This window comes from Anabas testudineus, chromosome 8 (genome assembly GCF_900324465.2).
Source record: "Anabas testudineus chromosome 8, fAnaTes1.2, whole genome shotgun sequence".
NCBI lineage: Eukaryota > Metazoa > Chordata > Actinopteri > Anabantiformes > Anabantidae > Anabas > Anabas testudineus.
In genome coordinates this window covers 17,337,433-17,350,046 of record NC_046617.1, presented here as the reverse complement: position 1 = coordinate 17,350,046, position 12,614 = coordinate 17,337,433, and the positions used below count along the sequence as shown (strand labels likewise).

At 40.8% G+C, this 12,614-nt stretch overlaps 1 protein-coding gene across 1 annotated transcript in view; it reads left to right on the top strand.

Moving 5' to 3' along the window:
• cacna1ha (calcium channel, voltage-dependent, T type, alpha 1H subunit a) overlaps positions 1 to 12,614 on the top strand; it is an 88,492-nt gene that overhangs the window by 58,304 nt on the left and 17,574 nt on the right. The window contains exons 11-24 of the mRNA XM_026354716.1: positions 1,109 to 1,275; positions 1,570 to 1,764; positions 6,481 to 6,632; positions 7,115 to 7,300; positions 7,421 to 7,538; positions 8,496 to 8,651; positions 8,783 to 8,870; positions 9,012 to 9,295; positions 9,418 to 9,783; positions 10,972 to 11,075; positions 11,286 to 11,409; positions 11,747 to 11,815; positions 11,987 to 12,171; positions 12,328 to 12,454. Of these exons, the coding sequence (XP_026210501.1) occupies positions 1,109 to 1,275; positions 1,570 to 1,764; positions 6,481 to 6,632; positions 7,115 to 7,300; positions 7,421 to 7,538; positions 8,496 to 8,651; positions 8,783 to 8,870; positions 9,012 to 9,295; positions 9,418 to 9,783; positions 10,972 to 11,075; positions 11,286 to 11,409; positions 11,747 to 11,815; positions 11,987 to 12,171; positions 12,328 to 12,454 (2,321 nt within the window). The remainder of the gene's footprint in view (positions 1 to 1,108; positions 1,276 to 1,569; positions 1,765 to 6,480; positions 6,633 to 7,114; positions 7,301 to 7,420; positions 7,539 to 8,495; positions 8,652 to 8,782; positions 8,871 to 9,011; positions 9,296 to 9,417; positions 9,784 to 10,971; positions 11,076 to 11,285; positions 11,410 to 11,746; positions 11,816 to 11,986; positions 12,172 to 12,327; positions 12,455 to 12,614) is intronic.

The following is a 12,614-nucleotide window of genomic DNA, read 5'->3' as shown; positions in this document are numbered from 1 at the left end:
GAGACACGTGATAAAGATAGAAAAGCGAGCGATGAAGGAGAAGCGCTAACTCCACTGTTGTGTTTAACGTGTCAGCTGATCTCTCTGATCTGCACAAAGTCAATATCAATCCTTTGGGGAGTGAGTGTAACGATTAACCTGTGAGTACAACACCTCTCCGACTAATGCGCGTTGAAGATCACAGAAATTAAATCGACTTTGAGTGGCCGTGATTTAATGGTTTGCATTTAACTGAAAACTAAAATCCAAATGAAGCAATGTGCCCTAAGTCATCGTTGGACATTTCTGGATGCGTAGTTTGTAATTGTTTGATTTCTGCTTTGACAGATGACTCAGTCTCAGATAAACCTTGTAATCTAATGAAATTAGAGTTTAGTTGCTATTTTGGTTGAAGAGCCTTAATGTTTTTATTAATATTTATCATGTCCAGGTCTCTCAAATCTAATTGTAGCACAAATATAATTGGATCTAACCTTATGTAATACAATATAATGTAATATGAGATTGCAATGAATTTGAACAACAGACAAATATTTTGCCAATCACATGATTTTATTAAACAGATTTTTCAGAATGCAAATACTCAAAGAGTCAAAGAATTCAAATAAGCAGACGTGGATATTTATTTTCATCAGTGATATTCAAAAGATAATGAGACAGCGCGATGTGATGACAGTTCTCGCAACCTCAGTTCGAGCTTAGGGTATTAGGTAGCGTTGTAAACAACATCATGTTGTGTTGAAGCTGCTTTTGAAGTGCTGATGTTTCCAGAAGTCAAGCTTCGGTTCTGTTAGTTTTCAGCTGTGCTTTGCAGTTATTCCATATTGAATTGAAGAGGATGTAGTCAGAGAACAGAGGGTGAGAGGAGTCAGCCAGGATTTGGCATTGTGAGTCCTCACTGCAGAAACCAGCTAGTTTGCCTCTCCACTGAAAAAGGACATCCTACAAGAACAGTTCCTGAACATTATGATCAACACCATTATTTTGAAACAATATGTCTGTCTCTGACACAAACATTTTTGAACATTCTTGTAATAAGTTAAAATACAATACATGTGGAACAAAGTCTTAGCCATGTTTGACCATCTCCACCTATTTCCCCATCCAGGTCGCCAGAGGCTGCTGTACCAGCTGGCAGGCGTGGTGCCCAGCCCTCTGCTCCTGGAGCTGCTCAGCTGCCCCCTGTGTGCACGCAGCCTGGAGACACTGGAGCTGGAGCTGGGAGACCTGGAAGGAGGCAGAGGAGAAGCTGACGGACTGCACGACTTCTCCCAGGTCAGAAAAACCGTGGTGCATTTGTTATAGTGAACAGTTACGATAAAGGAAGTGGTGATTTGGTGTTAATGGCAATGATGAACAAATAAACATTTCATTTGATTTTATTATGTTTGACATTATAAAACTATGATATAGTTGATTTATAAATAAAATAATGTACAGTTGTTTTTAATAATTATTGTAAATACTACATCAATTGTATTTTGCTGTATACAAAAATCCTAAATGCTAAAATGCAGCTTTTTCACCTTTGTTTCTCTAGTTGTAAACACTTGTCCACTTTCCCTCTAGGGGGGAGATCTGAGAGCTGGCAGAGGTCAGAGCAGACGGCGGGGTGTCATGGAGTACAAAAATGGAGCGGTTCAGGCCTGGATAGACTTCAGGGAAAAACTGAAGAGGATTGTGGAAAGCAAGTACTTCAACCGAGGGATCATGATTGCTATCCTTGTCAATACTCTCAGCATGGGGATAGAGTATCACGAGCAGGTAAGAATACTGTCTATGTGATGTCCAGTGAATGAAGGCTGTGAACAGTTCAGATCAATGGTTTAAGATACAGTCGATTATACAGGGAGGCAGTTGACCTTTCTAGAGTAACAAGTAGTTTGATGGGAAGTGCTTCAGAAATTGTATTTCTGTCCGAGAATACTGATTTCCTGTCTGAGAGTCTGCATCAGTTGTGTTTGAGACCAAATCATGTCTTTAATGCCAAAGAACATCACGATTCTGGCATCGCAGCATCACAGCCCCCTGCCGTCAATGCTGGAGAGCGTGTCGGGCGTCTTTTTACGCTCACTGTAAACAGGCAAAAGCATCTTTACAAAAAAAAGCAGGACCACATTCTCAGTTTCTGTATAAAAAAGGGCCTAAGTGAGTGGAAATGAAGGTACTGTGTGGGCTGCACTGAGAGACTGAAAGAAGGAAGTAGAAGGCTGGAAGAGTCATACTCTCCCTCTTTCTCACACACACTGTCACACGCAAATAGCCATCAGGGTACTGTCACGCACTCTCCAGGATTAAGTTTCCAGTTTACCCCGTGTGGCCAACATCTGGGAAGTATCAGCCTAATAATACCACTTCCCATTTCCCTTCCTCCACTGTCACACACTGGCAAACGTGTGCAGTAGCACAGACACATTCATCTACAGAGTTTTTATATGCATACCCACACCGACAACCTTTCCATTTCCCACCAGAAAAACAAATGGATAAAAACCCAAAGAGAAGATTCTTGTGCATGCATATAAACCATTCCACCCTCTTTTCTGCCTTCCCCTTAAATCACTCTCCAGGGGTTTTGTGTGTGTTTCTATCTTTGTAGTATAAACATAAGGAGAGACTGAGAGAGCCATGCCCTTATTGGGCCAATAACACACACACACACATGCGCGTGCACACACAGACAGAAGTGTTATGTAAGAGTTCCTCCTCCCCTCAGTGCCCATACTCCCCATTATGTGACACCTAGCCAAACCTTATGAGACTATGAGTGGATATGTGTGTGAAGAGGTGTATGAGCGTGGGAGGGATAGTGTAGAGTAATGTGAGTGGAGAGTGAGAGAGGCTGGACGAGACAAAAAAGGGAGAGAGAGGTGTAGAGAAAAAGGGAAATGATTGTGGCTTGTTTTGGCCACGTTTATACGGATTCTAGACTGGACTTAGATTCTTGTGTTTGAATGTGTGTGTCCATAAAATCCCAGTGAGAGGATGTAGGCCAGTTAACTGTTGATTTGATAATGGTTAGGTCAACATGTCATGTCCATAATTTTAAATGTATGCTTATAATATAGTATATAAATTATCTGATTTAAAAATGTATTAATTTTAATTAATTAATTTTATTTACGTCCTCCTTTGCTGCATTGGCAGAGAATCCGTGTTTTTGTGAAAGTTTGTGTGGGCGTGCAAGTCTCTACCTATTGTAGTTCCTTTTCTCATATTCTAAGGGCAAGGTCATATGCAGAGCTGTACTCACACACCGAAACACAGAAAAACAGATTCCTGAGGGCACAAACAGAGGATTTAACTCTGCTCTAGGCCCGTCAAATGGATTGATGATAGTGGATAGCAACACCTAAAGTAATAGTTCTGAAGGTTCAGGTAGTAGACTCTACAGAAAATACTGACATATGCTTAAGAACATCTTGTTATTTTGAAACAACTTAGTTAGTAATGATCCTGACAATGTGTAACTGCCTAAATAAAGAGTGTTAAGCGATGGAGCAGACAGCTCAACAACACCTGAAAGATTACTCCTTTTTTCACTAACACTGACATTTTACCCACTGTCCCAGGGATTTGAACAGAACCTGCTCCTGAAAGCTTACTTCCAGCTTGTCATGCATTAGCCCACAGAACTAGGGTTCAGTTTGCTGATGTGGTTTTGTTTAGTTAAAGTCCCTGACGGAGTTTCTAGCACTGCACACCTTCAGCTACGGCTACAGCTACATTTGTGCCCTTCAGCTATTTCTGTATTTTATTTAGTATTATTTTAACTGAGCATGTCAGCCATGTAAGGATAAATGTTTCATTCTGTTAGCCATAAAAAAATGGCATGTAGCATTGTATGGAAATTATAGGCCTGCAAGTCCACAATATGCACTTTCATTTCTATAGTGTGAAGGCAGTGGGCCAAAGAGGTAATGAAAATGCCACTAGCCCACTGTTAAATAATAATAAATGTGAGTCTAGCATCGTGTGTGCCTGAGATAGAATAGCTGTCTGAGAGCTCCTTTAACACATTATTGAAGTGCTGTAAAGTCTTTATGTTCTGGCCAGTCAATGAAAGACAAACAGTGAGGACAGAAAACAACTCGCTGCTATATTATCTTCTCAGTTATTGTGAAGTGTAGGTAAAGTTGTACATTTGTGTGTGATTCTGCGTTGGTGTAGATTTACTAAACAGCTCATATTAACTAGCTCGTACACATAACGCTATTCTGCATTGGGCTGCAGGTACAGGATATTCCACACACAGCACTTCAGTTCATATTGACAGTGAGGTCACAGTTACACTAACCTTAGCAGGAATCTAATTAACTACAATCAAAGTGAAAGGTACATTAATGATCAGTGGATTGGTTTGATATTGAACCACACACACAAACACACACAGACACACATTTATGTGTACTTGATAATGACAGGAAAGACAATGATGACACTGGCTCTCCTTTTATTTAGAGTGTCCGCTCACTGACACCAATGAGCTGTTTGGGTAAATGTGTGTGTGTGTTTGTGTGTAGCTATCATTGGATCATTGGACTGAGGAAATTTTTACAAAGTGAGCTGGTCCTCCCAGTGGGAACAGTGTTTAAAGAGCAATTTGGGGGTTAAGACTAGGTTTGAATGACGTTTTGGTGTCCTGTGTGTGTGTGTGTGTGTGTGTGTGTGTGTGTGTGTGTGTGTGTGTGTGTGTGTGTGTGTGTGTGTGTATTGATTGTCGTAGCAACACATCCTCAAAGATCCTGATCATTCAAATAGACACAAAAATGCAGCAAGGACCCAGGACCGCATTTAAAATGAATCATTTAAGCTGGTAGAATCAGGTCATTACATTCATTGATCTGAATCATTTTTGAATCAAGTTTAAACAGTTCTCTCTGTTGGTCCAGAGATTCAGCAGCATCACACAAGTTATGAATATTCAACATTTAGCTATAAAGGAGACTAAAAACAATCTGTACAAAGTACCTCAGAAATGTAGAAGTTAATATACGGTTCTCTTTCTATTATTGCTTCTTCACAGGAGGCTTTGTGCTTCTGAGTGTCTGTCACTGTGTTTGGGGGGGAGTGAGAGGGATCTTCAATTGTATTTTAGTAGACACATCAGGGGCCTGAATGTGTTGTAATGCTTGTGATTTTGATCAGAACGTGTTACTAGAAACATGTTTTCAATATTGTGAACAGTAAATAATCAAACCACAAACTGATTATATGCAGAATCTAGAAACATCAGCACAAAGGCCACATGAAGGTGTTCTGCAGGATGCTGATGGTGCAAAATAACGTGCAATGAAGCCTTATCTTTAGTAAAAGCAGGTTGTGAGGGAAGTTCTATATTTATCTTATCGCTGTTTTTGTGAGTCCAGAATAGGGTCTGCCTGCTTTAATAACCACAAGACAAGGCACAAAATGGGTGTTTGAACTATTTGTACTTGTTGCTGATCCCACACATGAAAAGAATCACAATTAGTTTTAATGAGTCTGCATAATGCATAACACGAGAATAAAACTGCGGATCACAGGGTAAAGGCCTTCACAGACGGTGAGGTAGGATATAGAGTTCAGGAATTAATGGTTTCAAATGATTCAGTCATCTGGGGATCCCAAAGCTTGTTACCAAGGAATGGTGAGAATATAAAAGAGAAAAATGCAATATGACACATTAGAAAGAAATACGGCTATAGTATAGGTTATTAGAATGACCTTTTGAACTAGATTTTGCAGGAGGTTTATATGAGATTTCAGCTTCATAAGGATAATACATAAAGTCAACATACAGATAAAAAACAGGAGATTCACTATTGTTCTACACCTAAAGGTTTATATCTGCTGATAGCAAACGATTCTTTAATATTCTGAATGGGGTTTAAAATAAAACTAAGAGCTTAAGAGAGATCTTTCAGCATGCCATGGAGTACCTTATACATACTAATAAACACATAGAAAGAAATTAGCACTCATTATCTGTATGTATATTTATGCATGGGTTCATTATATTGTTGACATATATGTTTGGAAATGCAGAATCTGTGCCACATCTTACATATTCAACACATTTAGATAACAGAAAGAAAGTCTTACTGTTTCTGTGAAGACCATGTGGCCTCAGGATGTGACTCCATTATTCATTTTTCCGATGAAAAACTGCTGAATTTTCCACGAAAGCCTTATGAAAGGGTGCTGGTTAAATCCTTGCTGGATCGCAGATGATATTATAAGGTGAGTGGAGTGGATCAGCAGTGGCAGATTGGTCCTGCTGGTCCTATTTGATTGATTGAGCCTGACTGTCGAGCTGAACTTGATTGATAATGTCTCAGCTCAGGGCACAGGGACCAAAAGGGTTTTTCAGCTCAGTGATAACAGAATGGAGATATTAACTAACTCGTTTATTCTTGCTTTGTTTCTTTCTTTCCTGCTTGCCTCATCTCTTTTGTCCCCCATTCCTCTCTCCTTCCTCTCCTTCTTCTTTCTCTTCAGCCAAAGGAGCTGACTGATGTGTTAGAGATCAGCAACATAGTCTTCACCAGCATGTTTGTCCTGGAGATGGGCTTCATGCTGCTGGCTTTTGGCTTGTTTGGATACATCAGGAACCCATACAACATCTTTGATAGCATCATTGTTATCATCAGGTAATATTAATCCACCCATACTTAATTTTCAATGTGTAAATGAGGTAAAAGTACATTTTGGAGTTGCATTGGCAGTAATTTAGACTAGAACTAGAATTACTCCAACTACCATTTTGATTAGATGCAGGAACAAAATGCATGGTTAACCATAAATCCTGCTGATTTCAGAGCCATCATCTATTTCTTCTCCAGCTTGTCAGTCATTAGGTTTCAAGTGCTGCAGCATGAGCACATACAATAACTAAAGCTGACACTTTCATGATGGACCACATAGGTCCACTTGCTGAGCTCAGCAGAGTCTTGATGCTGTCAGGAGCTGAGATGTGATGTTTGGCTGTTTTATAGTTTGATGGAGATTATATTTTGAAACATATTCCTGATATGTGTGGTTGGTACTTAAGTGCAATTTCCATAATAATCAGTACGAGTGTACTCCTAGTGAACCTCTTAACATGACAGATTTGGTTGTTTGTGGTCCACAGTGTTTGGGAAATAATTGGTCAGGCGGACGGTGGGTTGTCAGTCCTGCGAACATTTCGTCTGCTACGGGTTCTGAAGCTGGTTCGCTTTCTACCTGCCCTGAGGAGACAACTCGTAGTGCTGATGAAGACCATGGACAATGTGGCCACTTTCTGCATGTTGCTGATGCTTTTTATCTTCACATTCAGGTACAACACAGCCCGTCTGTATCAGACATATCTGTCAGAGATAATACACATTTTATATCATTACAGCAGGAGTATTTACCACAACATGCATATATTTAAAAATATATCCTGTCTTTACAGTATACTGGGAATGCATCTGTTTGGTTGTAAATTCAGTCTTCGCACAGAGAATGGAGACACCATCCCTGACCGAAAGAACTTTGACTCTCTACTCTGGGCTATCGTAACTGTGTTCCAGGTTAGTCCTTATTTTAGTGGTAGGCTCTTTGTTCCTGATCAGTTTTTTTCCTTACTGATTTCTTTATGCTGATCATCCAAAACTATACTGATACTGAATTAGTGGAATTCCCTGACATATGCATATTACTCTAAGTTGATCTCTAGCTTGGAGTCATCTTGTACATACCTAAATGCTCCTTACTTACTCTTATTACAACAATATTGAGTTGGACATTGACAGAGTTACTCGACCCAACAAAGACAAAGTGTGCTGCTTCACCATCTCAAATCAACACGTCTGGAGTGCTGATATGGACTGTATGTGTTCTCATAACTCAAACGCTGTAAAATGAGAATTTTGCTTTCAGTATGTGCAGTCTGATTACCAGCTCCCTTTCACTTTTGTTCTATGCTTTGCTCTATTTGGAGATCTTGTTTAGTCACTTTAGATATATATGTGCCTGCCTAAAGGTAGAGCACAGAATGCAGTGGACTGTCTCTCGCTGGTGTGGGTGAGAGATGCTGAAGAAGCATTTTCTCCAGATCTGAACGAATTGCACTCACTACATACAGTACTTACAATAATCTACTGTATGCACACATGCATCCATACATACTATATGTACACAGACACATTCAACTGCCTTCCTACCACTGTGTGTGTAACGAGTGGGCGAAGACAGAGTAATCTTTCATGCTGCCTCATGAAGACTGTCCTAGTTTTAAATGCTTTCATCTTTCACATTGATTTAACCAAAGGCACACACACACACAAACACACACACACACACACACACACAAATTCATGTCAGCTTTTAGTAATTCCATGTGTATGAAGTTGATGCATTATGGCGTGATGGCGGCTTTTAACTGGGTAATATTAAAGCATGTAGATCTACAAAGGCTAATATTGCTCATTTTCCTTTCTTGCCTCTTCTTTATTTATGCCTTTATCTTTGTGGTCTTCCATCTACAGATTCTTACCCAGGAGGACTGGAATGTAGTGTTGTATAACGGCATGGCTTCCACCTCGCCATGGGCAGCTCTCTACTTCGTTGCCCTCATGACTTTTGGAAACTATGTGCTCTTTAATTTACTAGTGGCCATCTTGGTTGAGGGCTTCCAGGCTGAGGTGAGAATAATTATTGATAACAGTGTTTGTATACAATAACAGTTTATATTGTTAAACTCAATATTGTTCAATGTGCAACTTCAATGCTCTGAATGTAAGTCCTTAATTACTCCTTTCATGATATTTTGTAGGGTGATGCTAATAGGTCAGAGTCAGACGATGAGAAGAAATCAGACAACTTTGAAGAAGATGAGAAGGTGGAACAGCTCAGACACACCGGTAGGTTAAATGAGAAGTAAAACTTTCACCTTAACTGCAAATGAAATCCAATAAATAATAGTAATAGTAACAATAAATGGACAGACAACTACATGAATACGAGGTAAAAACAGTGATTTCATCTCTTATTTTCCTTCACAGAGCTGAAGATGTACTCTCTAATGATGACAGCAAATGGTCACGTTGACCCTCGTGGCTCAATGCCACCTCCCATTATCATGCGCACAGCAGCCACACCGGTTCCCACTCCTAAGAGCTCTCTGGGGCCTGAGTCCATCCTTGGGGATGAGCTCATGTACAAAGAGGGGGTGCCTCAATATGGCGAGGGAGGACTGGGGTTGTCTGAGGCAGGAGTTGGTCATGGTGACTCTCGTCGGGGAAGCTCCACCTCAATGGAACCTTTCGCCTATGACCAGCGATCTCTGGTGAGTTGTGTGAAACCATCACCGTCACCTTTTCCTGTGGAACAGACAGACAATCCTGAAGCTTCTTCATAAAGTGCCATCACTAACTTCTAATAATGACTCCTCTGTTTCTGTCCCTCCAGAGCCTCTCAAGTCCAGGCAGGCGTTCACCTCTTCCTCCACGTGGGCCCGGCAGTTCGTGGGGAAGCCGTCGCTCCAGCTGGAACAGCCTAAGTCGAGCGCCAAGTCTCAAAAGGCGAGACACCAGCGGAGAGAGGGAGAGCCTGTTGTCTGGGGAGGGAGGAGAAGAGGACGATGGCAGGGATGAAAAGCAGGAGGCCGGGGGAAACAACAGACTACAGCCGGGGTCTCTGGAGCTGCTGCAGGCGTCCACTCTCTGCCCCTCTCTAACAACAGAGTACGGTGACTGTAATGGACGAACCCTGACTTATGACCCCATCTCTGACTCCAAGGAAGACTCCTCGCCTGAGGATGACATGGACGATGATGTAGGTTACCATGAGTCATAGATTTCCAAATCTTGTTTAAGAAAACTCCAGTGAGATCTCTTAGCAGTTTCTAAACTTGCCCTCTGGGTCTGACAGTTTTGCAGAACAGCTGAGCTTCTCTGGTTTTGCTTTCTTATGTAAATTCCAAATCTCTTAATCTGTCCTCTCTGACTCTGTTTCTGCATTTAAAACCAGTTTTTTGCTCTGTTTTTCTCTGCTTTGTCTTCTTTGCCCTTTGTCTCTGTCTTACTCTGAGATATTATGTTTGTGTTCACGCTGGAAGTCTTGAGGGGGGACACTAATTGTCATGCTGGCTTAAGCAGTAATTGTCTGTACATACACAACTTGTGTATGTATAGTCACTGTGATTGTGTGTGTGTGTGAAGTGGAGAAGGATGTCCTCCCTTGGTGGTTGTGGTTGACCTCTGTTACAACAGGGCTGATGGTTTTATTGGCTGCAAATTGAGTTTCGAAAGCCATGAAATCCACTGAAACAAAAGGTCTAGTCCCTGGTTTCACTAAATACAAGAAGCCAAACATGGTGGGGGGGTGTTTTCATGTAGCACGCAAGAGTCTGCATCAGTGCATGTGCGTGTGGTGTGTCAGTTGTGACATGTGCATATACATGTGGTTCTCTGTGTGTCTATATCAGTCATTTTGGCCCTACAGAAACAGTATCTGAGCAGCAGGTTCTTCTCACACACTCACACTTTAACACACTCAAACATGCAGAAGCTGTGCACGTAGGCTTTTCTACTATTTGTTTTAATTCAAACTTTAATGAGTTTTACAGGACTTTCTATTGAGCTTGTGGACTAGCTCATTTGGGTGTTTGCCTGTTATGGTCCAGATATTTCCATTGAAGCTCATGCAAGAGAACAGTTGTTTATTGTGCCCCCATAGATTTAAATGTGGAAAGGTTGACATCACTAACACATCGCTAAATGTGCTTGTGATAGATTTACATTTAGTAATTTGTTAGGAACAAGGCAAAGGAAGGCAGGGTGAGTGTTAGGAGAGGTTATGGTATAACTGTTACTGATAGTTTCACTGTGTAGAATGAAGAAGATGCTGACATTGTTTATGATTTAGAGAAACATCCTTTCTGTCTTGAGAATAAAATAATAAGAATGTCTAGAGATTAATTTCTAATAATGAGAGTGTTATTTTTACCTCTCACCTATGCAGAGTTCTTTGTGCTACTGGATCAAAAAAGAGATTGACAACATGAAGCCCCGCTGGTGCAAAGAGCACGAAGACTGGACGCTGTATTTGTTCTCTCCAGAAAACCAGTGAGTCACACACATACGAACAGTCACCACAAATTTTCAGTCTGACTTTCTCACAGTTTTTCTTTTCTTCTCTCCTCTTTTCAGCTTTATTTAATTATCCTGCTCTCATTTTTCTTCTTTTATTGCTTTTTCACTGCTAATTATTTGGTCAATAGCTTTAGTCGACCGTGGACATTTTATAGATGACTCTGTGTGTATGTGTGTGTTTAGATTACGCGCGTGGTGCCAGCGTGTGATCTCACACAAAATGTTCGACCATGTGGTTCTGGTTTTCATCTTCCTTAACTGTATCACCATTGCTCTGGAAAGACCTGACATACAGGCTCATAGCACGGTAAGACTGGAGATATTCACGCTTCACTCACATAACTGAAAGCAAAAATTAAAGAGTAATAAATATGAAATATGAATGAATCTATGAGCACATAGGTATAGTACAAAGATTTTAGCTCCTTAGAAACCAGTGGATTCAGCTGTTTGATGATTTCCAGAGCTTTCAACTGAACACCCCATCTTCAAACAACATAAAAGGCCAAAAACTGCAATAAACAATTAATTTACTGAACACTGACCACGTAAAACAACAGCTAGTCCTAGCTCCATTCAATGATGACATCTGCTGCTGTCTTTAATGTGTTTGGAATAAGATATAATCTCAATCTCCTTTACAGGAGCGAGTATTTTTGAGTGTGTCCAACTACGTTTTTACTGCGATCTTCCTGGCAGAGATGGCCATTAAGGTAAATATAGTTGCTTTATCATCACTGGTTTGATAAAAAGGTGTAGTTGTATCGAATATCATTTTGACAATTTCCTTTTCTGAATCAGTAACTCCCCTACAGATGATGTAATCTGTGAATAATTGCGTAACCGTTTTCAGTTTGGCCATGTTCTGTGTGCTTTCATACCAGGTTGTGGCTCTTGGTTTCTGCTTTGGGAAGCAGAACTACCTCCAGTCCAGCTGGAACATTTTGGATGGTTTGTTGGTGTTTGTATCTCTCGTCGACATTCTGGTGTCTCTGGCCTACACTAGCGGAAACAGGATCCTGGGCATCCTCAGAGTCTTACGCCTGCTACGAACCTTACGCCCACTGAGGTACATGGTTTAGTTGTGTATTTGCATGTAGGTATTGGATATCAGTTTGTAGGGGATGGCACATTCATATTTCATATTTTTATTACTTGTGTTTGTGTCTGGACTGCATGTGCTGTTACTACAAAACGCTCATATGTCTGAATTTGTGTTTTTTAGGGTAATCAGTCGAGCGCCAGGATTGAAGCTGGTTGTGGAGACTCTCATCACCTCTCTGAGACCCATCGGGAACATTGTGCTTATCTGCTGCGCCTTCTTCATCGTCTTTGGAATCTTGGGTGTGCAGGTAGTTTACATTCACACACAGTCACACACACACACACACACACACACACACAAAGGACTGCTTGGTTTACACAAAGCACAACATTTCTACCTTAGGGAGCACTGTAAGGTATTGATTTGAAGGTATTGATAGGTATTCACACTCAGGTTAAGTAGCTTTT